Here is a 26161-nt window from a genome sequence, read left to right as displayed (position 1 = left end):
CATCACTCTGGAGGAAACAGGTGCCGGGTGGAAGTGACTGCCCAAGGCCACACGGGAGTGGGGGAGGCCCTAAGGCCTGACCTTCCAGAACAACGGCCCTGGAGACACTGGCTGAGATCTCAGATGCTCCCTGAAGCCCCAGGGGAGGAAGGTCCTCTGCCTGTTTCCTCCACATCAGCTGTTATCCTGCAGTGGCACTCCCTGGGGTGGCTCAGAACACCTGTCCCCACTCCCAAAGGTGTTGGAGAAATGTTCACAGCTGGGGAGAGGGCCAGGAGAGAGGAGGGGCTGGAGAGAGGACAGCCCTGGGGCTGAGGCTGGGGCAGGGCAGACACCTAGACCAGGAGGCGGGAAGGAGCAGGGGACCTCAGGGACCCTGGGGAAAATTAATTCTGCAACAGGAGGTCTGGGGCCTGGCCCTGCCCCCAACTCACGTGTGGCCTTGGAGCCCCTGTCTGCAAACAGCTCCCCTGAAGTGTGCCGGAGGCCAACATGCCTCGCGTATCTCAACATGCTTGTTCCTCGGCTTACTCTAGGAGACGGAACCTATTGCTAGCCCCACTTTACGGAGGGGTAAACTGAGGCAGAGAAGAACCTCTCTGGAATCGCACAGGCAGGACGTGACAGTACTGGTGATTGGAACCAGGCGCAGGGACCCCAGAGCCCACGTCTTGGTACCCCTTGCTCTGTTGCCCCTGAGGGCACTGGGAGTAGCCGAGATCAGAGTCACGTGTGGGGCCCCCCACATCCTACCAGCAAGCGGGCCACAGACCATTCTCGCGACAGATGCTGGGTGAGAGCATGGGCTCTGGGAGCAGGCAGGCTGTTCAAGTCCAGGGCCGGCCACTTGTTAGCGATTTATCTCAGGCCAATTATGTACACTGCTGGGTTCCTCTGTCCCCCCATTTGCGAGACAGATATAATTGAGGTCCTCCCCTTCCAAAGGGGATCGTGTGAAGATTAAATGAGATCATCCATGTGATGGGCTTAGCACAGCGTCTGGCCTGTGATAAGTGCTCAAAAAAAAGAGAACGTTATTCTTGGGTAATATCTGCCTAGTAATACAAGTACTTTTAACACACTGATACGATGTGATAAACGCACAGGGAAAGCACAACTAACCCAGCACGAGGGGGTGAGCGAAGGCTTCCCGGAAGGCGGCCAAGTCCTAAGGAGTAAGCAGGAGTGGTTTTGAGATGGGGACAGGGTGGCGGACACGGAGTCCCAGCCGAGAGAGCGGCAGGCACAACACCTTGGAGGCAGGGAAGAGCGTGACTCTTTGGGGTCCCTCAAAGTCACCCTCCCTCTCCTACCCGGGGTGCCACCGGCCTCCCAGGTCCTGTGGCTGGCCATCCCGGCGGCCTCCCTCCCGCTGGGGACCCCAGGGACCAGCCTGTGCCGCTCCGAGTCTGCCCGCCGTATTAATTGCTAATCTCCCTCATTTTCTTCCCCTCTATCTGCCGGGACTGTCTCATTCCAAGCCCCCGTACTAATCAGAAAGAAGGACAAATCCGCTATTTGCATTCTTTCCCACCAAACCAGGCAGCTCTGGAAGGCTAAACCCCTGGCCTGCTGGGAAGCCCAGAAGGCCCAGGCTGGGGCCCACGAGCCTGAGGAGGGGGGGGGGGCAGGCTGGAGAGGAGGGCCAGTCCCTGCCCACAGATCTAGAGGCTGTGACTCATGTGCTTGTACAAAGAACCCACAGAAATCTCAGACTCTGAGCAGGAAGGTGCCTTACGAACAGACTGATTCATCTCTTTCATTGCACAGACAGGGAAACTGAGGCCCAGGGGGAGGCATGTACCAAGGTGACACAGAGGGTGAGACGCGGGGCGGAGAGGGAGCTCAGATGTCCTGCCTTTCCAATCGGTGACCAGGCATGGCCTGGGCTAAGCCAGACCTCCAGTCCCAAAAAGGAAATGGCCAGAGACAGGACATCACTCATTCCATTTCTAATCAGGGCAAGGAGAAACAGAGACCGGAAGACTGTCACTTATTAAGCGCTTGCTATATGCCCAGCCTGGTACCACGTGTTTCACATGAACAAAGTCTCATTATTTGTCATAATTCTGCACGACGAGTAGTATCGGCCCCGTCTTCCAGCTGAGGAAACTGAGGCTCAGAGAGCTCATGTGACTGGCCTGTGACCACACAGCAAGTAAGGAGAGAACCCAGTATCCGAACTCCCGTCCGTATGATCATTCCACGTGTCCCTGATGTATCTGCGTTAGACACCGTTTTAGTATTCGCTTGATGATTGGCTGCTGTCCTGTCTGCACCAACCTCCTAGCCCTTCCCTGATCGTCCCCTGAGCAAACCCCACCTCCCCGCTGAGACTCCTCCAGGGAGCCTTCCGTGACCATCCCCTTCCTTCCCCAGACCCCTCTGCACTTCCTATCCTCGCCGACCGGAAATCCCACTAAATTGTCCACGACAGTTTTGGTGGGGAGGCGGCCCCTGAAATATGCGAGGTTAGAGACGGACAGTCAGGTACATGTCTTTTTCGAGTCTCCCTAGACGCTGTGTGAATAAGGGGAGTTAGGTAAATGGAGGGCATTGTAGGTAATGACATTCAAATACAGACTGAACGATCGGCTGCCTCCAACACCTGTTGGGAACAGAGCGTAGCTGCAGACGCAGGGGGCTCACCACCCGTGGCTGATGGCCTACTGCATGCCAGACGCCGGGTTCCGTGTGGTACCCACATGAGTCATCAGGCACTGGGTACTGCCTGTGGTCCCACTGAGGAGCGCGGGGGTGCATGGAGCATCCGGGCCCCCCTCCCCACCTTACCCTGCCCCGTGGGAAGCTCCCGCCCACACCTCTCCAAGGTGTGCCGTCCAGATCCCTGCACACGATTTGGTGGTGGGCAAAAAAAAGTCCCAGAGCGGCCCACCTCTTGTCCAGACTCAGGGATGTGGACTTAAGATGCTATCTTCCCAGAATCCTACCTAGTCCTCTAAGAAAGGAGAACGGGTCAGGGTCACCCTCCTACTTCTCTCTCTCGAAGATTAAAAAAAGAGCCTAAAGTCACCCAGAAGCAATAAACCGCACCCCCTCCCCCCCTCCCCCCCCCGCCCCAGTTCCTGTACACAGGCATGACCTGCCTCTCTCAACAGCAGTCTGGAAAGTTCCTGATCCCAGCCTTGCCTTCCCACACGCCCGGCCCAGCCCGGGCCCCTCCACCCAGGAAAAGGGGGTGAGAAAGGCAGAGAAATAAACAAGGGTCTGTGTTCACCGGAGGCGGGGCTCTGTCCAGGCCTCTCCCTGTGGGCTGGAGCTGAGCCCTTGACTGACGGGAGCAGGTGGTTTTGTTTGGAGCTTCCAGGGGGGAAATAGCTCAGCTTTTCGCACTGAGGTAGGTTCACTGTGGACAAAGGCAAAGCTGGATGTGAGGCCGATCTTGGCAGCGTGCGTCCCTCCGGGGGATGGCGGGGCTCGCAGATGCCCGGGGCCCCGTGGCCGATTCTCTGAGCCTGGTAGCTCGTCCCTGCCCCAGGGCTGGGCTGGCCAGGAGTCAGGGGGAGAGGGCACTTGGGGCGTGGGGTTGCCTGATGGACTGAGAAGACAGTACCCGCGGCCCCCCGCCTGGTACGCCAGACGGAGGCGGGCAGACGTGGCTTGTGGCAGAGGGTCTCTGGGAGCTGGGCTGTGCTGGGTATGGAGGAAGCCAGCCGGGGAGGCCAGATGCTGCCACATGGCCTTTGGCTTCGGGGCCGAGAAAATCTGGCCACAGACTGTGGCCCTTCCCACCAGCTGACCCCTGACCCCCCCCCCCCCCATCATCGTTGGTCACGGAGAGAAATGGGTACGTGGGTGGGTGGGGTGACTCAGCTCTTCCCTAACCCTGGGGAAAACCACTCAGGATCAGAGCCGTGTCCTTCCAACCTGAGCCAGTCACTTGTTCTGTCCTTGCTCATCCTTTCCCAAGGCCCGAGCGGAGCGGGGAGAGCATCCTGTGTGTTCAGCAGAAAAGGGTGCTTCCCGCACCCAGCATTCTTTTCCCCCCAGGACTGGGCTCAGGGGAACACACACACCATGTGGTCCTGGACTGGAGCCCAACTCAGGCATTTTCCAACCAGTGGAAGGGAGGGTAGGCGAGAGGGGAGGGGGGGGAAGGGGGTAAGGCTGAGCAGGAGGCCAGGGCGCGGATGCAGGGCAGAGGGAGGCGGAGAAGTAAAGAATGGATTAGAATTTATTAAGCACCTATTATGTGCCAGGCACTTGCCTCGAATTCTCGCTTTATCCTCACAGCGCCCCCGGAGAAGCAGAGATTATCGCTTCCCGTTTTCAGATGAGAAAAAAACGAAGCCCAGAGAGGTTAAGCAAGCTGCCCCAGGGCCACACAGCAGCTCGGTAAATGGCAGAACCAGAACTCCAGCCCAGAGCTGTTTCTCTAGCCCCTGAGCTTCCTCCTACTCGGGGGTGGGGTGGGGTGCGGGGGCTTGTGGCAGAGACCCCTGGGAGAGCGAAAGCCTGGAGGAGATCCTGAGAAGGCAAAGGGAAGGAAGCCGGAGGCAGAAGAGGCGCCCAGAAAGGAGAAGAAGGAAGGGCTGGGCGGGGCACAGAGGCGCGCGCTCACTCGGCTGGGGGCTGGGGTTAAAGCCCCCGTGTTCCTACAACCCACTAAGCCGGAGAAATGAATTCTGATCCCTCCAAAACCCAACCTTGGAAAATGTGCGAGAGAAGGGTCTCCTTTCAGGGGAGCAAGAAATCCTCCGCACTCCTCCCGATGCCCCGGTAATGCCAGGATGTCCCCAATCTGCTTTGAGGAATGGAGAGATTAAGAATAATAAAAAAATTGCAATAAAATACGTGTGAAGGAGGGGGTAATTGTGGACAAACGCAGCATTCAAATTCATTTTTCAGGTCTTTTACACACCATTTCAATCTTATTTTCTGCTTGTTAATGAGATCTTGTTGCCTGGGCTAGGCAAAACCTTCCAATATCAGGACGTAATTGCACATAATTTTCTCTCCTACCAGTGATTTGCATCAGTTTTTAAAAAATTCTGGGCTATTTAACACCCCACCATCCCCCTCCCCGTCTTCCTGCCTACAAATCTCCCACTCCCTCCTCCTTCCTCGTCCCTGGTCCAGCAAGACTCATTTTAAATGCTTATTATAAACGCAGTGTCGCCAATAAAGAGAAAAAAAAAACACAAGGAGGAAGTGAGAGGAGAAAGCAGCACACGGAGTTTCCAGGGCTCATCGCACGAGGGGCACCGTGAGGCATGGCTCGTGGGTCAGGCAGATCGGTGTCAGTGTCCCATCTCGGCCGCTCGGCTGCTCTGTGGCCTTCAGCAAGTCACTTAACCTCTCTGAGCCTTTCTGCGGCACTTGAATGACTTCACAGAGCCCACGCGCTTCGCTTCCGTGGGATCTGGCCCTCGGCAGGGATTCAGCGGATGGAGTGCCTTTCCTTGCTGGGTTGGGTCCCCTGAGGCCCTCAAGTGATGCCAGGAGCGAAGTCTGCTGTGGCAAATCACTCAGGAGACCCCTTTTCATCAAGAAATTAAATAAAAGCCTTGAGATTTATTCCTGCCGGTTTTAGGAAGAAGGGGACGCTTCGCATTGGATGATTTGGACCCTGAGCCTGACTATGCCCCGTGGCTGCAGACTTCAGCTTCACCAGATGGACCGCAGGACGGACCTTGGGGGGTGGGGCTGGGGTGGGAGCGGGGGGCAGCCAGAGACCACAGAATAGCACAGAGGGCTCTGGAGGCAGACCGTTCCAATCCCAGCTCTGTCACTTTCCAGAACCTATCGCAGAGCCTGGCACGTGGCAGGCACACGGATGGATGGAGAGGTAGTTGACCCTGGACAAGTCAGTTTCCTCATCTGTGAAGTGAAGGTCACAAGATAATGGCCAGGGTTCGGTGAGTGAAAGCAGCCGAAGCATTTGGCCCCGTCCGTGCCGGCCCTCCGGAAGCATCCACCCCACCTTGGCCGTCACAGGTAATTCTTAACGGGCCAAAGAGGGAAAGGAGAAGAGAACATCAAGGAGCCCAAAAGGACAAAAAGGCTTGTTTCACTGTGACTGCGGCCGTGTGATGAACCGCACACTCAGAGAGTATTTTTCGTTAGTTCAGTTGGGGGAAATCGTAAATATGTAAATCCCTTTTACAGGTTCCTTCCGGTGAAGCTCCAGCGAGGAGCAAAGGACACAATGAATGTGGGACATTATGAAGGAGAAAATGAGCCACTGTGGCAAAAAAGAAACACCCCCTTCCTGTGAAGCAGTGGCAGGAGCCGTCTGCTGGGGGTCTGGGGCTCTGGGGGCCGGCCCTGCTGCTAAGCTAACTACGGTTTGGGGCAATTTTCTCCCCTGTCTGGGCTTTCCAGAAGTTTCCACTTCCAGCTCTGCTAGAATCTGCACTGAAGAAGTTTGGAGGAGAAGGAAGCTCAGGCCCAGGGCGCCCCACCCCCACCCCAGGGACACGCCCACAAGGGCCCTAAAGAAGCTGCCAGCACCAGACGCCCTGCCCGGAGCCTTTGGCCAGACGGGACCGTGTTCCTGATTCTTCGCTCAGGACTTCAGACTGCTCAGCGGGCATGAGTGACTTTCTGAGCCTGTCTCCCCTCACACCGGGAGGCCCCCGGGACAGCGCTGGCTTCTGCCATCACACCAGGGCATCTAAGGACGGGGGTTTTCCTCTTGTGTCTGACTGTGGGCTCCTCAGGATGGGCGAAGTCCTTCCTCCGCCAGACCAGGAGCCTCTCAAGGCAGTGGCTGCGTCTCCCCCATCAGACCGGGGAATTCTTAAGGGCAGGCATCCTAAGGGACCTACATATAGGTGTCCCCTTTATCTCCCCACCCACTACCCCTGCCTCCCAGCGTGCCCTGTGTGCGATTCCTAGCCACGGCGGGCATCAGATTACTCACTTTAATTCATAACCACGAAAGGTTCCTCTTGTCCTAAGCTGTCCTGAGTTGTTTTCTAAGAGCTGTGTCCAAGGACCTCAGCCTGGGCTAAAGGGGCGAGAGCGGGCTGGGCGGGAGGGTCTGCAACAAGTCCCCAACAAGCCATCAGGGACGAGATCGCACGGGCAGTACACTGACCCTTGAAGAGCACAGGTTTGAACGGCGTGGGTCCAGTTATGCATGGAGGTTTTCAATAAATATAGCACAGCACTGCAAATGTATTTTCTCTTCCGTAGGCTTTTCTTCATAACGTTTCCTTTCCTCTAGCTTGCTTTATTGTAAGGACGCAGCGTCAAAGAAACAGAACGTATAGAATAAGCAGTTAATGGACTGCGTATGTTCTCAGTAAGGCTTTGGATCAACAGGAAGTAGGCTGTTAGTAACATTTTAGGGGGAGTCAAAACTTATATGTGAGTTTTCAATCGTGGGGTGGGGGGGCTCGGCACCCCTAATCCTCACGTGGTCGAAGGGTCAAACTGTATTTGTTTTCCTGGTACCTCTTCAGGGGGACCCCGTGCACAAAGCCGGGGGTATCTTACCGAGTGCTGAGCCCCTGATCTTGTAAAGCTGAGCTTTGCACATGGCTGAGGGGCTGGGCTCATTATTGTCTGAACCTCTCAGGAGGCCTCTGCCCATGTGACTCAACTCTGCCCACTGGCCCCTAACCTGAGGTCCTGGCCTCAGTTTTCTCATCCGTGACATGGGCTGAATGAGCTTTCCCCTCTGCGGAGCTAAAGGGGACAGGATTTTTTTTTTTTACTGCCAGCCAATCTCCAAAAAAAAAAAAAAAGAGAGAGGGAGAGAGAGAGGGCATCTCTGAGGCAGAGGGCAGTGTTAGTTATGTTCTCAGGCTCTAGAGATCAGGGCTGAAGCCTGGCTTTGCTACCCAGTATTTACCACGTAAGAAACTCCCAGGACAGAGCCTGAGTCACAGGGGCTGGCAAGTTAAGCTGTCCTTGTCAACAGCGTATCAGATACACCGCATGGCCTGCCGTTCTATGATGTATTGTCTGCCTGTCCTGTGACACTGTCACCTCCGCAAGGGCAGGGGTCTTCCTCCTTGACGCTCACTGATTCATCCGCAGTGCCTAGAATGGTGCCTGGCACGTAGTAGGCCCGCTGTAAGTATCTGTTAGCCTGAGAGCCAGGGTTCAGCATAGATGGATTTCCCAGGGGATTTCGCCCAGGCAGTCCCTCCGTGGAGTCTCTGAGCCTTGACAAGCCCCCCTTCCCGGGATGGCTCGGAGACCAGGACCCGGGTCAGGCCCCGGGGGGGGGGGGGCACTTCTCCAGCCAGCAGCAAACTGACCAGTGCAATGAGCAGGTGCTCCGCAGAGCCCCAACTTCACCCCCACCCCCACAACATAATAATCGCCTTGGGCTTTTGTGAGAACAAAGGCCAAGGCTACTGGGGGGGGGGGGGGCGTGGTAAGGACCTGCAGTCTCGGGTGAGGGGTGATGTCCCCAGCCCAGACAGACCCCATCCCATCCCTCTCACCCAGGGGAGCTCCGGAGAACCTCCCTGCCGGTGGGGAGGCAGGGCGTGGGAAGCGGGTCTGTCCTGGTGGGGAGTGTACCCCTCCCACCCCTCCCAAGACCACGGAGGTGTGTGGCTGGCCTGCCCAGAGGGCAGAGGGAGCGTACGGGGAGTCACAAATACCAGAAGCTTTGGTACAGACCCAGACACCCCCCCTCGCTGTCCCCCTTCCGCAGGACGTGTTCGAAGCTTAACCCCGGCAGTTCACACGGACAGAAGCGCACCCGGACTGCCCTCCCGCCCACCCTGCGCACGGCCCCCTCTCCCCTGCCAGCAGCTGTTCACCTCCTGGTCCCCTCTGCCCCTGTCAGACCCTCCATCTGTCTTCACACCTTTGGTGGGAACCTCTGGGCAAGTCTCCGGAGTCAGCCCAATCCATCACGTCCTGACAGCCTCTCCGCCTGAGGAGTGGAGGAAAGCCTCCCGAGGGTCTCTGGGAGGAGAGGGGAGCGTCCAGCTCGGGCAGGGAGAAGGGTGGGCTACTGGCTGCTTACAGTAATGGCTGGGTTTTTTTTCTCGTCTTCGCTCCCTCCCCGAGGCTGGTCTCTGGGCCTAAACAGTGCATGAAACATCCTTGCTCTGTATCCCTCTCATCGCTGAATCGTGCTCCAGAAGCCAAGCGCCCCCTATTTGCTCGTCTCTCCTCTGCCCTGTGACAAAACTGCCACTTTGGGGAGAAACTTCAGCCCCGTGGGCCGCAAGGAGCAGTGGTCAGCCCCGGACTCTAGGCCCTGGCCCGGCCAACGCCTCCCGGGCCCTGTTGAGATGAATCGAGAAGACTGGCCTGCATAATCTCAACATCCCTCTTCAGATTTCCAAGTGAGGCTCCTCCAGCCTGTTTCATACCTCGAGGCCAGGCCTGGACCACATCCTCAGACGTGGACACCTCGGGTCTCTGCAGCCACGGCCGCCCAGCCAGCTCTGGGATCCTGTCTGCCTCTTGACTCTGGAAGGTCAGCTCAGCCACTTTGTCCTCCACACTAATGGCATGGAAGTCATGGCCTTGAGCGCCAAAGAGGCCAACGAGGTTCCACCGGGAAAGCATTCTGGTCTGCAGGCTGCATCACCCCGGTCCCTAATGTGGGCCCCAAGAGGACCTCGGGCATCACTGTTAGGAGCTCTGGGTTCAGCGGCTTGCTCAACTCTGCCCCGGCCTGGGGAAGAGGCCCCAGACAGAGGCTTAGCACCATCCCCATTTCACAGATGGGAAAATCGAGGCACAGAGAGGGGAAGGGACCTTACCCATAAGTAAATGAGGAGACTAAAATGCAGTTAGCTCTCCACCACACTCACTAACGGAGGCACACAGCGACGGACCCAAAACCATGCAGAAAATTAAAACCTCGGGAAGGTTTTAGACCAGGGGTTGGCAATTTTTTTTTTTTTCCCTATAAGGGCCACGTAGCAAATATTTTTCACTTTGTGGGCCACATGATCTGTTTTGAAAGTTCTCAGCTCTGGCCTTACAGCCCCAAAGCAGCCAGAAATCTGTAAAGGAGCGGGCGTGGCTATGTTCCAATAAAGCTTTATTGACAACAGCAGGAAGCTAGATGGATGTGGCCTGGGGGCTGTAGTGGACCTTCCCTTTGGCCCCCCTTTTTCTTCAAGTAACAGGGTTCTCATACTGATTATATTGTTCTGGCAATTGTGGGGGGCGGGGGGTTGACACGAGGACGAATGTTTATTCGGCCCCTATGTTGTGCCAGGCTCTGTGCTAAGGTTTCGGCCAGTTAGCAAGCTCAGCACAAACAACACCCTTCTTAGGAGGTTAGCAACACCCGGTTTAATCACTTTTTAGTTCAACGTGGGCTAAAGTGAGGCTCAGAGATGCTAACTTCCCCGACGCCCTGAACCGCGGAGCTGGGGTTTAACCCTCTTCCAGCCTTCACCCTTCCTACCGAACCAGAGCCGTTCAGGAAAGCTTGCACCACACTCAGAAGGTGGGAGGCAGGGCAAAACCAGCCTTGGATTTCCGCCTTTCCTCCGTGGATATTTGAGAACCCGCTGTGGCTACAGAAGGGAACCCATCAGCTCCTCAAAGCCACCAGGACGGCCAGCATCCCCGCGTCCTGCTCCCCAAACCACCAGCCACCACCAACAGCCTCAGCGATGCCTTCTGCACTGGATCGCAGGGTGGCCCCAACGACTTCCAACAGTCCGGGCAATGAGTGACGCAGCCAGCAACCAATCACACACGAGGGAACGAGCTCCAAGACCCAATGGGAGCAGGGCCCCCAGTCTAGAACCCCAGCGGCGTTTCTCTCTACCAACAGGAGGCGGTCCTGCCTCTCATTCGGTGGTCACGCCTGGGGAAAGGCAAGAGATGGGTGGAGCACAGGATGGAATCCGGGAAGGACTCCTGGTTCGAGAACCAAGCCCCAAAACCACAGTCAGCATCCCACAGGAAACGGTACAAGGCTTCTGCCAACACGCTGCCTGAAAATGCCTGACTTTCGTGAACCGAACAGCCATGAGGTGGGCGGGGGGCCGGACTCACAAGCTCTGGGGGGGGCTGTCGGGCCAGGAACAGCTTTTTGTTTCTGGTGGCCAGGAGCAGGGAAACCCATTCTCCGTACCTGCCCGCAGGGTCACCCGGGCCTGCGGCTCGGAGATAAAAGCCCAGGCAAAGGATCCCGGGTTCCTGACCAGCAAGGGTGGCAGGGGCGTCCCTGCTTCCCACTTTAACACTCTCTCTCTCTCCCTCTGGAGGTGCCCCGGAGCCCGCGGCTTCCCAGGGACCAGACTGGTGAGGCCACCTACCTGGGGAGACAGGCCGTTGCTGACGGGGTTCATGTGGTTGGAGGACGCCGCCGGGTTCATGAAGCTGTCCGAGTAGCTGCAGAAACTGTGGCGGGCTCCGTAGGCAGAACCGGTGTCGGCGGCCGCGGCGGCCAGCCCCCCCTGGTGCATGGTGGACGGCGGGAGGGGCTGGGGCCGGTGCACGGTGCTGCCCCCGTCTGCGGAGAGACCCAGGAGAGGGCCTGAGCCAGTGGCCCCGGCCCAGATGGCGGGCGTCCCAGGGCAGGGAAAGAACCGTCCGCGTGGAAGGCGAGCCACGAGCCTCTTCCTCCTCGTCGCCATCCAGCGGACGGAGGGGACCTCCCCTCGCTACTCAGGATGGGACCAGCTGGCTTCTGGACAGGACGCCGGGGACTAGCCAAGGCTCGACTGACAGCTAACCGACGTTCCAGACAACCTCCAGGCATCTGCACCGGCCACACTGCACAGTGTTTGGCACACAGTCGGTGCTCAGTCAAAGTCTTCTGGACTGAAAGTCAGACCTCACTGGGGACTCTCTTAATCTACCCAGGCCTGTCCCGACAGCATTTTGGGGGCACCGACCACCGGCCAGGTGCTTCTGCAAATACTGTCTAAGGGTGGGAAGCGGGCACAGGATTCCCATTTTACAGATGAGGAAACCGAGGCTCGGAGGGGCCGGGCACTCGTGCAAGGTGAAAAGGCCACTGAGTGATGGGGCCAGGGTCCGAGCTGCCATTTCTCTTCCTGGCTGCTGGGCTGCTGTTCTGCTCTGTCAGGGCCCCTCCACGCGGCCTTCCGGGGGATGAGAACATCATCGTCAATTTCTCATCAAGAATTACAGGGAGGGGAGAAAAAAAATCATAGGGAGGATCCCCTGCCTCTCTCCTCAGTTTCTAGAACTCCAGCCTGTCGGCCCTTTAAGAGGGAGCCCCAGGGGGGGCATGAGTCAGATGTCAGGTAGTGGGGCTCCCAACATGCGCCCCGGGGCGGGCGGGGGTGGGGAGAGAGAGGAGGGGGAGGACAGGATGGAGGGAGGGGTCCAGGGAGGGGTAGTAGCCTTGTCTGTCACTTCTGCGTTTTTTAAATTTTTTTTTTTCAACGTTTATTTATTTTTGGGACAGAGAGAGACAGAGCATGAATAGGGGAGGGGCAGAGAGAGAGGGAGACACAGAATCGGAAACAGGCTCCAGGCTCTGAGCCATCAGCCCAGAGCCTAACGCAGGGCTCGAACTCCCGGACCGCGAGATCGTGACCTGGCTGAAGTCGGACGCCTAACCGACTGCGCCACCCAGGCGCCCCATTTCTGCGTTTTAATAAGACCGCAGCGGATGCGTGTGACTTCACAGTTTGAGAAGCTCCGTTCTAAACGTGTGCGGGAAGGCTACCTGTTAACCCTCACCTGGAGTTCAAAGGCAGGAACTCACTGTTCCCGTGGTAATCGTCTGTCCACGTGCAAACAGACAAATGGCCATTAAAAAGAAAATGGCCCTTGGGGGCGGCTGGGTGGCTCGGTCGGCTGAGCATCCGACTTCGGCTCAGGTCACGATCTCACGGTCCGTGAGTTCGAGCCCCGCGTCGGGCTCTGTGCTGACAGCTCGGGGAGCCCGCTTCAGATCCTGCGTCCTCCTCCCTCCCTGTCCCTCCCCTGCTAGTGCTTGTTCTCCACGATAAATAAACGTTAAAGAAATAAATAGCCCTTATCGTTCCTTCTAAGTTAAGGAAGGGAGGAATGGGGGGCAGGGCGCGGCTGAGGTGCCAGGACAATCTCGTGCGCTCACCTTGGGAGATGGTAGTGGTGGGGTAGGTGGAGTCCGGCAGCTGGTAGGGGGGCAGCGTGGGCATGCCGGTGGGCGGGAAGCCCCCTGGCAGAAGGTGGTTGAACGCTGCCAGCTGGTTGGCTCCTGCCTGCTTCCGCCAACGGGCGCGGCGATTACTGAACCAGACCTGGGCGGGTGGAGAGCAGAGAGCGGGGATCCCTCAGCCTGGCTCCTGGCGGAGAGCTGAGGCACGGCTACCACTGGTCCCCGAGCCGTCACCCTGTGTCCAGCCCGCGTCCAATCCCCGCCTTCCCGCGGCCGGGGACGGAGTGCAGCGCACTTGCGTGGGTGTGAGCCCATCGTGGCCTCACCACCACCCAGCGAAGGGATTATTATGGGATTATTATTGTTCTCCCCATTTTATGGATGAGCAAACTGAGGGGCAGAGGTAGTGAGTGACCTGTCCACGTAACGGGGCGGGTCGGGGACACAGCCACGTCTGGGCGACTCCGTGCAACGTTCTCTCCACCGCAGCCGCTCGGGGGGCGACCGTCCTTGTCTTAACACATGCTCCCTCCCACCCTCTGCGCCAGGCACTTCCCCCCCCCCCCCCCCCCGTGCTGGTGCTTCACGTCGGCCCAGTAGACCCAGGAGACGTGTACTCCTATTCCCATTTCACAGAAGGGGAAACTGAGGCTCACAGAGGTCAAAGAACTTGCCCGAGGCCACACAGCTATAGCTGAAAGGAATCTGAGGTTCAAACTTCAATCAGTCTGACTTTCTAGAAGTCACTTGTCTGGATTTTGCAACGAGCTCTGGTCCAGAAAAGGAGGAAAAGGCTTACGGGAAAGCATATGGGCTTTGCATATGCCGTTCCCTCTAAGCCAGACACTCTTCCCGCAGCCAACTCCTGCATCTACATGGAATATTTGTTGAATGAATGAATGAAGGAATGAACGGATGAACGAGAGAACAAGGAAATACAGAGCCTGCTCTGGTGTATCTTTGCCAGGGCCGATGCGACAAAGCTCAGATGGGAGCCCCTCCTGGTGGGGTCCCCTCCAGCCTTCAGCAGCACAGGATCACTTAAGACCCTCCCCCCACCCGTCCAGCCTCGGCTGAGTGGAGGGGTGCTTCTGTGCCCCTGGTGTCTTTTGTCTTCCAGATCCTTCTGGAGGAGAGAAGCCGCGTTTAGCTTTCTGAGCTGGAGGAACAGCGCAGCCGGCTCTGACTCGTTTAGGGTGCACAGAGCAAGGAGTCGAGGCAGTCCGGTCAGGAGCGACAACCGGCTCTGGAATGAAACTGCGGCCCCCGCTTCTCCCCACTCCCCAGGGCACAGAGGGCTTCCCCAGGGGCGTCCTGACCGAGGGGCTTCTGAACTGGCGCAGAATGGGCGGTGTTTCCTCGCTCCCCCGCTTCTGGGAGAGGGTGTGGGGCACATTTTGGTTCCCACTCAACGTTTCCTCCTTCTACAGGGGAGGGACATCCCAGATGGCAGTGACACAGACATTCAGGAACCCTGAGCCCCTCCACTCCTCCTCCGGGCCTTCTGGGCGTGTGGAGGACAAGGTCCGGGCTTGGTGCTAACTTATCCTCGGTGCCTCACTGACACCCGTGCTGAGCCTCCTCTTGAACACACAGAAAAGCGCATCCACAGCTGATGTTTTCCAGCAAGTCCCCCATCAATGTTGTTTCGTCTTCCCTGATGTGTGTTTCCAGCTGCCTGCCTTATGTGACAGTGAGAGACACTTTTATTTTCAAATATATTGATTTGGGGGCGCCGGGGTGGCTCAGTCAGTTAAGCGTCCGACTTCCGCTCAGGTCATGATCTCGCGGTTCGTGGGTTCGAGCCCTGCGTCGGGCTCTATGCTGACGGCTCAGAGCCTGGAGCCTGCTTTGGATTCTGTGTCTCTCTCTTCCGCTCACACTGTCTGTCCCTCTCTCTCAAAAATAAATAATCATTTGAAAAAATAACATACATTGATTTTATTTTAAAAGCACATAGTGGGGTGCCTGGGTGGCTCAGTCAGTTAAGCGTCCGACTTCCGCTCAGGTCATGATCTTGCGGTTCGTGGGTTCGAGCCCCGCATCGGGCTCTGGGCTGACGGCTCAGGGCCTGGAGCCTGCTTCCGATTCTGTGTCTCCCTCCCCTCAGCTCCTCTCCTGCTCACATTCTGTCTCTCTCTCAAAAATAAATAAAGATGAAAAAAAATAAAATAAATAAAATAAAAACAAATAGCGATATGGATGATACATATATGTACCAAAAACCTTGAAGTCAGATGGAGAATGACGCAGGCGTGGGACACGCCATTCCCGACTGGCACACCATAGCTGCCTGTGGGTCATCCTTCCCTCGGATAAAGAATACCAAAGAGAGCTGGAAAAGTTCTTCCCCTTCTGTCCTTCCCTATCCTTTCCTTCTCTTTCCCTCCTTCCTTACTTCCCTCCTTCTCATCACGAACCTTTACTGGGACTGTGCTCTATGCCAAGCGAGATGTGAAGGATAGAGAGATGGACCGGACCGTCCTAGCCCTCAAGCTGCCCTGTGCCCCGGGCACACAACAGACAAGGCAGAGAACCACTGCCTCCCGGGACGTCAAGTGACTGACTTAACACAGGCCAAGCGCTTAGAACAACATCTACAACTATCATTTTGGTGGCCGAGCTCTTAGCTGGCATCCAGTGTAAGCTGCCCATTCACAGAGGGGGGCCTGGAGGCTCCAGGAGGGACAGGAGTAAGCCCCATCACCCCCTCCGCCCTCCCCCCCCACACACACACAGACACACCCCTGCACCAGAACCCCTGATCAGGGCTGAGTTCTTTGAAAGCAGACGCTGAGTTTTATTATCCACTTTTGATCCTTCCCACAACACCCAGCACTGGGAACACGATGCCATAGGAAGCAGCTGTTTACGGGGCTGAACATTCCATCTGGTCCTTCTGTCCACGGAGCACAGAAGAAAAGAACATGACGGGCAGAGTTGGGTTCAAGTCCCGGCACTGCTGATTAACTGTCTTTAGGGAATTTCTTCCCTCAGGTTTTCTCAGCTGAAAATGGAGAGACTGACCATACCTGCCTCCTAACGTCACGGGGAGGATGACAGTGACCATGTACGTGGAACACTGAGCATCGTGCCCCGCAAATGAGAAGTGTCCGATAAGCGTTATCTACTGTGAGGGAAAGGTCCAGTCCAAGTTGTTAATTAATGATGAGTCCCTCCAGTGTTTCTCAAATGGGATTCCTCTCAGGGAGGCTTCTGCTTCTGGGGGAAACACACAGGCTCAGAGACCTTGGTACTTGGGACACAGCGGATCTGTCCACCTCCGAGAAAGACGGATACAAGGTCGGGCTTGGCCCCTCGCTATTCAGGAGTGAAGGCTCCTCCAGAGAAAGGTTACTGGTCCCCAGGCACGCGTCCTCCTGCCTGATGCCCCCTTTCCCACCCTTCCTGGTGGCTTTCCGCCAGCTGAGACACGGTGTCTCCCCCGGACACTAGGGAAGCCAAGTATCACCCTGCAGGCTTCAGAAGCAGGGCTGGAGCAGAGCCAGAGGGAGGCAACGCGTTTGAGTTACTGGAACCCCGCCTGACACGTTTACCTGTGTCCTTGTTCATGCAAGCGTCAGCTCCGTGACAGCGGTTTCTGTCTGCTGACTCCCCGGGGCCCACAACAGCGTCGGCACAGAGTAGGTGCTCAATAAATGAGTGCCAGCTGAACGAACTGGGGGTTTCCAGGGTGGCCAGGATTGGAAAGAGCAGGTGGAGTTTTACTAAGAATGTACCCTACTTCTGGAGCTCCTGTGTGCCAGGCACCTCCAAATGCGGAGCGTGTGGTTTTTTACAGGTAAGCTTTTATGCTTAGAACAAGGTAGACTCTTCCTGTCACCTCCACTTTGCAGATAAGGAAACTGAGGCTGCAGGTGTAAGTGCTGGGGCTGAGATTCACACCTCAGCGTCTGGCTCTGAGCCCACTCGGGACCCCTTCACCATCTCCCCGGGCCACTGACACGAGACGTCTCAGGACTGCGGAATCCCAGAATCACAGACTTTTAGAATCCGACACCCGAGACCTCAGATCCATAGAGTCTCAGCGGTGCTCGGGAGGCTTGGAGGTCTCTGCCCTACCGTCCACAGCAGGAACCCTAGCAGAAACTAGGGTTTCTGGTTGATGGCACACTGTATTTTGCCTTACACACTTCCAGGAACGGGGATCTCATCACCTCACAAGGCAGCTCTGGTTGTCAATAAACAAAATTCCTAGGGGCGCCTGGGTGGCTCAGTCGGTCAAGGGTCCGACTTCGGCTCAAGTCACGACCTCACGGTTCATGAGTTCAAGCCCCGTGTGCTGACAGCTCGGAGCCTGGAGCCTGCTTCAGAATCTGTGTCTCCCTCTGTCTCTGCTCCTCCCGTTTGCACCCTGTCTCTCTCGCTCTCTCTCAAAAATTAACAAAACATCAAAAGAAAATGAAAAAAAAAATAAGTGAGGATCCTAGAACTGTAAGGAGCCGCAGTGACCATTTCGTTCCATTCCTTTATTTATAGATGAGAAACTGAGTCTCAAGAAAGGAAACAGAGCTATTGAAGGTGATACAGAGACCAAGGGAAACCTAGGCCTGCGGTTCCCAGTCCCTGCAGACCTTTATGTAGGCCTGGGGACGTTCCCCGACTGGCCCCGGTCCCACCCTCCGGGGCCTCTTAGAGCAGCCCCGTCCTCCAAATCGCTTCTCCGGGCCAAATGTTCTATCATCCTGGTCTTGATGTCTTTGGTCAGCTTTGGTCATTTGTTAAAAACCCAACGTATAATCCATCCCTCCTCTGCTGGGATCACGCTAAGTTCTCAGGCCAAGGTTGGGCACACTCACTGCCCTGGAGAAGCCCACAGGATGTTACGGGAGTCAGCATGTGCAGGAGGCTGCCTGGGCCCCCACACTGTGGGTCTGCCCGGCCTCTGGCTGCTCCCCCTGTTCCCAGCCCCCCTCCTTCCTTGGACCTTGAGTGACACCTGTTTCTGGGTCCCCTGGGCCAATAAAAGCACTGCCCTGACAGCCAGGAAATTTTACAAGGAGCGGTCAGGCTTCAAGGTGATGGGAAGCAGCCGCGGCCGCCAGACGTGGGAATGAGAAAGCACCCAGGAATGTGCCCAGGAGAACAGCTGCAGGACAATCAGAGCGGGGGGAGGGAGGCCCGGAGCCCAGGCCAGGCTCAGATATCACCCTGGAGAGGAGGGGAGAGAATGAGACAAGCTGGCTGCTGCCGCCTGCCCCCTTCCCCTCGGGGTCTCCCTCAAAGGCAGCCAAGGACCCCCCGCTCCAACAGTGGGGGTGGGGAGGGCGGAGGGAGGGACACCGGTTCCCAGAGCGTTTAAGTGCCACTTGCTCCTAGATCTTGCCCCACGGCTTTCAGGTCCCCGCCTCTGAGGCAGCTTCTTCCTTCCGCATGGAAAGACCTTGGCTTTGGTACCTGCCAGGCCCGAGTTCCGGCCCAGCTCAGCCCCAGCCGAGCTCTGTCGCTTCTCTAGGCCTGCTGCTTCTGCACCTGCGGCCTGCCTGGAGGTGACCTGCCTGACAAGGTGGCCTGACGTTCCGCCGGGTCATGCGTGAGGAGGGCTGGGGCAAGGTGGGCGCCTAGCAAAGCCGGGTTCCCCGCTGGAAGTGCCCAGTGAGCAGTCTGGGGTGGCCCCTCCCGCAGACCCGCCTCCCCCGTTTATGGGGAAGGCAGGCCGGGAACGCATTCCCCCAGGAGCTAGCCATCATGACCCTCTCTCACTTCCTCCCTGACCCGGGGAGAGGAGGCCATTCCCTCCCCCGCTGGGGCCAAGTGGCAGGTGAGGGCCTGTGAGCCCAGGCAGGTGCTGCTTTCACCGCCCTCCCTTCCCCCAGCCCCGCCGATGAGGACCCACCCCCTTGAGGGTGTGGATGGGGGCGTCCGAGGTCTGCCCATCCTTCCTCTGATGCTTCCAACCCACCAGGAACAAGCCTGCCCGGTGTGCTCACATGCTTCCTGTGACGGGAAACTCGTTACCTGTCCTAAGAAGCCGGGCCCTTCAGAAAATTTCCTCCTAATCACTTCCTCCCCTCATCGGAGATTTGGAGACTTTTGTGCTTCCTGAGCCCTGTCCTCTGGCTCATCTCGGAAGGGATGACTGCTCTCCAGCAGGACCTCACTGCAGCTCCTGGCTGCCCAGGGCTGCCCACCGCTGGCCCAGCCGGTCAACCGACGCTTGCTGCCCGCTTAGTCTGCATCAAGTGCCAGGGGCATTCCTCGTCTACAAGGTCCCCGGACCCCCTGCTGCAGAACCCCCTGGGGGCCCCCTAAACCCTGGGACCCCGGCCACACCTCCAACCCTCTCCGTTCCCGCCTCTTCGATTTGCCCGCCAACACCCGAGGCGCCGCCTCACCTGGACACGCGCCTCCGTCAGCTTGGTCCTCTGCGCCAGCTCCTCGCGGGTGTAGATGTCCGGGTAGTGGGTCCTCTCGAAGGCCTTCTCCAGCTCTTCTAGCTGCTCGGCCGTGAATGTGGTCCGACTTCGACGCTGCTTGCGCTTCAGAGGGAGGTCGGGTTCCGACTCCACGTCGGAGCCCTCGTCCAGCCGGTTCCCTGCAGGCAGGCGAGAGGGAGGGAGAGGGTGAGGGCCTAGTGAGACGGAGTAGAGCCACATGCCTGCCTTCCGACCCCTGCCGCGTGGACAGCCGGACCCCTCCTGAGTACAAGGGCAAGTATGTTCCCCGCAGCGCTGCTCATCACGGTGAAGGGGGGGAAGCAACCTCCGTGCCCAACCCGAGGGGATTGGTTAAATACTTCCTGGCACAACGAAATTTTTTTTTTTTTTTAAATCCCCTATCGTTGGGTATTTAGGTTAGTTCCACTGACAGAGAAGGATGTCTATGACCAAAGACTCAGGGTATGCTGAAATTCCTAGAACGATACTCTCCAAAATGGGAGAAGTTGGCTGCGCGTTAGTGATACCTCCATACACCTGACTCTAAGAAAAAGGCGAGGCACCAACCGGCACGCAAAGACGGATCCCGCTTCCGGAAAAAGCACGCATGACACATTCCGGAACACCGTGCTCAAAAGATTAACAAACGTTAACCCTCAGGGTGACAGAGCTTTTGTTTGTTTGTTTGTTTTCTTTACACTTGTTTATAGTTAGTATTTTTAAAATGATGACCATTTAGGGGCGCCCGGGTGGCTCCGTCGGTGGAGCGTCCGACTTCGGCTCAGGTCATGATCTCACAGCTCGTGAGTTCGAGCCCCTCGTCGGGCTCTGGGCTGACGGCTCGGAGTCTGGAGCCTGCTTCGGATTCTGTGGCTCCCTCTCTCTGCCCCTAACCCATTCGCATGCTGCCTCTGTCTCTCTCAAAAATAAATAAAATATAAATAAATAAGTAAATAAATAAATAAACAAAATAAAATAAAATAATGACCATTTAAGCAGCAATGCTATTGTTTTCAAGGAAAATACTGCAAAATGAAAGGAGGAGGGCCAGGAGAAAGGGAGGGAGGGAGACAGAGCAAATGCACATGCGCAGGGCTGGCAGTCAGGCAGCTTAGATTCCCTACCTGGTTCTGCCCCTAGACGCCCAGAACCGTGACCCTAAGAAGGCTACCTTCCCTCCTTGGGCCTCAGTTTCCCCCATTTATTACATGAAGCGTTTGGACTAGGTGACTTCTGTACCCAGGCCCTTCCTGGGTTGCTTCAGGATCTCTGAGTAACCCTCCAGGCTGGAAGAGACCTTACCTGGTGACCTTGGTCGTGACCATGGCCCCTACCTGAGAGTCCCCACTGATTTCCACCCAGGAGCCTGGGGATGGAGAAAAGCCTTTGCTTCCTGTGCAGACAGAGCCCAGGAGTCTGCGGCCAGCTTACTTCTCATCCCTGGACGGGGCTATCAGGCCAGCAATCTGCCTACCCCAGGCCCAGGCTAGAGAGGTTGCAGGAAGGGCTTGGTCGAGCTCCTTGGCCTCAGAGCTGAAGACACCCCGGGGACTGAATTGGCTTCCCGACTCCTGTGCCTCTTACCCATCTTGGTCCAGCAGAGGGAATGCCAGCAAGGAGTGGCCTGGCCGGGGCTCTGGAGCTGCACCCTCCGTGGACCCTGGGGGACTATGGGGAGCACAGAGGAGGGCCAGGAGAAGAGGAGACCAAGGAAGGGAGAGGGAAAGAGGAAGCAGGCGGTCAGTGGTGACCTTCCTCCCGCTCCTGCTTTCTCTCTCTTTCTTCTTTTGTCTTCAGTTCTCCCTCCCCCTCGCCTAGCATCCCATTTTGGGAATTTCTGGAAGCACTTCATGTTTCGTCATCCACTCGGTCACCGGAGCGATAGTGCTGTGCCTGGGCTGGGGACACTGTGCTCACGGCGTTCAGCCGGAGTCAAGCAGGAAGAGCCTCAGAGATCATGTGAGTCCACTGCAGATGGGGGAAACTGAGTCACCGAGAAGCAGCGTGACCTGCCCAGAGTCTCTCAGGAAAGGGGCACACCGGCCTCCCGCTCTCCTGTTGCCCGCCCCCACGCCGTCCTTGCTCAACTGCTTTAAATGTCTGTTATCCGAATAGGGGTAGGCCTCGCCCACAAGGGACACCCTCCTTCTTCCCCCAAACACCGCATATGGCCTCTGAGATGTTAGGTGAGGGGACAGGCATCCCAGGCCGCGGGAAGAGCATGTACAAAAGCCTGGCACGGCAAAGTGCACGATGGGCAACGTTGTCATGGGGCTCCATCCACAGCTGGGACGTCATCCGGTCTTGAGCAATGCTCCTCTGCCCCAGGTCCCCTCCCCTCCATCCTGCTCTCTTGGCCATTGGGCAGTCGTCTGTGCTTTTGATTGGTCACTGCCAGGTTGCCTTTGATCGTGACGCCACAGGACAAGGGAACCAGTGGCAGGGAAGCCCTCCCGTCATTACTCATCCCTAAAGGCAGAGACCTGGGGTCAGATCTAACCCCCTCCTCTCTCCTTTCCCAGCTGCCCAGCTTCCCGTCACTGAGAGGAGGCTGGGGGGGCACGGTAGGCATCCTGGGGCACCTTCCTCAGCACAGCTGGGGCTCAGAGCCAAATACACCCAGTCCCAGGGATTCAATCCCAAAATGCACTGCATAACCCAGAGGGGCACGGGGAAGGGGGCCACGTGGGCAGAGTGGATGTGAAGCACGTTCATTAGACACAGGCTGGATTTGGGGTGGGGGTGGGGGGGCAGCCTCCTGGCCAGCAGCAGCTCCCGCCCTCTCCCCCCACACAGCTGTGAGATGGAAAGGTCCCGAAGGGGGTGGGACAGAGCCAGTACAGGTGTGGGGAGAGCCCCAAGACAGAGGGATATGGCGACGGGCCTTCTCTCTGGGTTCCTGGTTTCTGCTCAGGGACGTGGGGAGTCCAATCCCGAGCAGGGAAGAAACAGCCCAACCTCCCAATCTTCTGGGGGAAAAACAGCCTCTGTCTTAGGAAGCTCCCAATCTGATGGAGGAGGTACCATCCCTATTCTGGGAATTTCCCAGTCTACTGAAGGAAACCCTGCTTCCGTAGGAACTGGGGCCAGGACAGGCACAGAACACAAGACAGCGACAGGACTTGAAAGAGCCTCAGAGCCCGCTGAGAACAGAATGAATGAGGGACAGGAAGGGTGACAGGAGCCATCTGGTTTGTCAAAGCTTAAGGGTGGGCAGGACTGAGGTCCGCTCAGGACAGAGGCCAGCCTAGGCGAGGTGGATGGACGTGGGTAGAGAGTCACCGGGGAGCATCTTCCACGGCTTCTCCTTCAGCCTCTGCCTCTCCTTCCAAGCTTGCCAGCTCCCACGGCGGATGACTCCGGAAGCCTCAGCAAGGCCAGTGAGGCGCCCCCCCCCCCCACCAAGCCCCCCACTGTCAGCCCTGCCCACGTGCTCAGGCCCACCCTGTCACTCCACGAGGTTCCCTGGCCAGCTCTTGGCACCCTTAAATGGCCAAGCCGGGGCCGTCTCAGACATCCATGCCTTTGACTTTGACCGTGAGCTTCCTCCACCTGGAACACCACACCCCCTTCCACTGGGCTCGCTCCTGCTTACCCAGCACAACGCAATTCATGGGTAGCCTCCCCCCGCTCCCTGAGCATGTCCAGGCCAGTCTGCACGCCCACCCTCGGGCTCTCAAAGCTCATCGGGGGACACCCAACCTGCCTGTCTATGGGTCTCTCGGTCCGACTGGACTGGGAGATCCCTGCATGGAGCAGAGCCTACGCCTGGGACACAGCAGGTGCTCAATAAGGGCGTCTTAGACGAACAGGGCCTGGCAGTACACTGGCCCCCGACACATGGCAGCGGTCACCACCCTCCGTGTGTGTGCCACACCCTACGGTTTCCAAGCTCTGTCACTGTCCCCACTCCAGACTCTCCCAATAACCGTGGAGGGCCCAGCAGGCAGTATCAGCCCCATTTTCAGATGGTCAGTGGAGCCCAGGGGCAGGGAGGCTGCGAAGAAAACCCAGGACTCGGGACTCACAGCCTAGCGAGAGCCAGCTTTGCAACAGAGAACTCCCAGGCGATGGAGAATTCCATTTCTGAGCGCGAAAGCCAACGCGGCTTGCTCTCTACCCTCACCCCCAAACATTCCCTGCTGTCCCTTCTGCCAGAGGAAAAGACGGGAAATGAGATGGTCACGATTGCTACACCTACCGACTTTCTCAGGAGGCAGGAGGGGAGCTGACCGTCTGCAGGTCCCTGTCATCTAGATTCGAGGAAGCCAGCAGTGGCCTTGAGGTCGGGGGTCCTTCTCTCAGCTCCCCCCGGCCCCCTCCCCCGACCCAGAGACGCCCCCCCCCCCACTGCCTCCAAACTCAGCCTTTATTACAGTTTTAACATAGGCCCGGCTCGAGCTGCGGCAGAGAAACGAATCACATAATAGTTGATATGCGTTTTAATCAAGTAATTCGGGCAGAGCCGAGAGCTGGCGAGTGTGGGCCCGGCGTCCCTGAATACCAAACAGGCCTGGGCGCAGGTCTCGGAAAATGGAAAAGTCATTTACAGCTCAGCTGGGGGCCCGGCGAGCCAGGGCCATGGTGGGAGCCCTCCCGGCCCCTCCGCAGAACTGCTCAGCTGTAACCAGCGTGCCGTGCGGTGCGTGAGGCTGGGAACGTCTGCGGGAGCCCGGCCGCACACAAGGGCCGGGCAACCCGGCTGGGCCGAGGGGCAGGGCTCGCTCGGACCCCGCGTGAAAGCTCCCCGGAAGTGAGCCCCTCCTGTCCACCACGAGTGCCCCAGCTTGTCTCAGGTGCCCATCCAGCACTGCCACCCAGGTGTCCGGATCGAAGGCCTGGCCCTCTTCCTCCACACCCTCTTCCTCTGTCGGCAACGCCTCCCATGCAACCAGCCCAGCACCAGGGCCAGGGCCATCAGAATCCCTGTTGGCTCCGAACCCACCCTGCCCTGCCCCTGTATGCCCTCTTCCTCATTCCCTGGACTCCAGCAACCATCTTCTGCTCCAGCAACCACGGGCCTTTGCATAGGCTGTGACCGCTGCTTGCAGCACCCTCCCATGCCCCCCGCCCCCCTGCAGTGAGCAGGTGTCCAGGCCAATGTAGAGCGGGCTATTTAAGAGCACAGGCTCCTGATGCAGTCTGCCCGGATTCTGTGGATTCCGCACATGTAAAACACGGATGATGTCAGGGACGCCCTCCCCCCTTCCTTGCTTTGTATTTTTCCACCACACCTATCACAATCAGATAGGCTGACTCTTCTATTTTATGGCCCTCCCCACATTGTCCTGGCCGTAATTAGAGCTCCTTGAGGCTGGGTGGTTTCATCTTTCTTGTTCACTGATAAATACCCAGGGCTTGGCACAAAGTGGCCACCCAAGTATCTGTTGCACGAACAAACGAACGAACGAGTAAGTAAATGAGCACACGAAGGCACAGGAAACCGTGTCAGGGACAGCAGTGCTCAGCCAATGCTAGCTGTCACTGCTCCTCGGCCTTTCTGATCAGCTTGGAAAGCCTTCCGAGCTCGCTCTCCGCCATCTGGCTCTGACACAGCCATCTCTGTGCCCTCATTGCTGGGGCTCAGCGAAACCGTCCACGCTTCAGCCCTGCTTTCTGGGAGGCCCCCTCGGGGGGGGGGGGCTGGGAGGCACTGGAGAGGTGGGGGGGTTTCCGTCTGACTCCACGTCCTCCGCTATTTCTCACCAACGAGTCAACGGGCCCAACTTCACTCTCCCAACTCTCCCTGTATTAGTGAGAGTTTAGGTTCACAACCTAAACCTGACAAAACGTTTCTTTCTCCAGGAGCAGCGTCCCTATCCGACCCCATCAGGCTGCTTTTTTTTTTTTTTTTTAAACTTGAAACTGCAGGTATATAATTTGCATTACAAAATGTGGGGCCCCTGTGGGGTGTTCTCTGATCACCGCTTCTCTGCTAACGGCCTGGGACTGTTCTCAGGCACTAGAGGGCACTCTTTATACATCCCTGCTAAGAGGGGGCCCATCAAGGAAAAAGGAAATAGTACTGTCTGAAACGGTACTGTGTAGTTAAACCGCCAGAATTCAGAGCCACATTTTCTCACGATGCAACCACAACTCTTTCTGCATGGAACCGTGAACCAAGCACAAGTCACATGCGAGAGAGAAGGGAGGGTTTCTGGAGGGCTGCAACTCTCTGGGTGCAGAGAATTCAAAAGTAAGGTGTCCCTGTTAAGGCAGGAGGTTGAAACTAACGACATCACAAGGGTCCTTCCAACTCGGTCTCTTTAACCCGTTGGCGTCATATGCAGCAAATGGGGAGTTCTGGAAGCGGACAGCAGCTGTGGGGTAGGGGAGGGGAGAAGGCAGGACATTTTTTTTTTTTTCCAACGTTTATTTATTTTGGGACAGAGAGAGACAGAGCATGAACGGGGGAGGGGCAGAGAGAGAGGGAGACACAGAATTGGAAACAGGCTCCAGGCTCCGAGCCATCAGCCCAGAGCCTGACGCAGGGCTCGAACTCGCGGACCGCGAGATCGTGACCTGGCTGAAGTCAGACGCTTAACCGACTGAGCCACCCAGGCGCCCCAGAAGGCAGGACATTTTAAAGCACTTAGGAGGGTCTCAGCTCACCATCCCCTTTAACTCTCTTCCTGGGATTTGAAGACAATCTTGAAAATAATCACAGTTTTCCTGTATCTCTTTGTTGGGCTATTTCTGTCGTTTACTCACCAGCCTCCTGTAAGGCCAGGAAAAGCAA

The 26161-nt window shown here is 57.2% G+C and overlaps 1 protein-coding gene across 2 annotated transcripts in view; it reads right to left on the bottom strand.

Annotated features, from left to right (window-relative positions):
- The window catches only part of PAX7 (paired box 7), a 100363-nt gene that overhangs the window by 28769 nt on the left and 45433 nt on the right, over positions 1 to 26161 (bottom strand). For both annotated transcript variants that reach the window (XM_043573890.1, XM_043573891.1), the window contains exons 5-7: positions 19381 to 19580; positions 13001 to 13166; positions 11223 to 11419 (exon numbers count right to left, since the gene is read on the bottom strand). In XM_043573890.1, the coding sequence (XP_043429825.1) occupies positions 11223 to 11419; positions 13001 to 13166; positions 19381 to 19580 (563 nt within the window). The remainder of the gene's footprint in view (positions 1 to 11222; positions 11420 to 13000; positions 13167 to 19380; positions 19581 to 26161) is intronic.

This window comes from Prionailurus bengalensis, chromosome C1 (genome assembly GCF_016509475.1).
Source record: "Prionailurus bengalensis isolate Pbe53 chromosome C1, Fcat_Pben_1.1_paternal_pri, whole genome shotgun sequence".
NCBI classification, from domain to species: Eukaryota; Metazoa; Chordata; class Mammalia; order Carnivora; family Felidae; genus Prionailurus; species Prionailurus bengalensis.
This window is presented reverse-complemented; position numbering and strand designations above follow the sequence as displayed.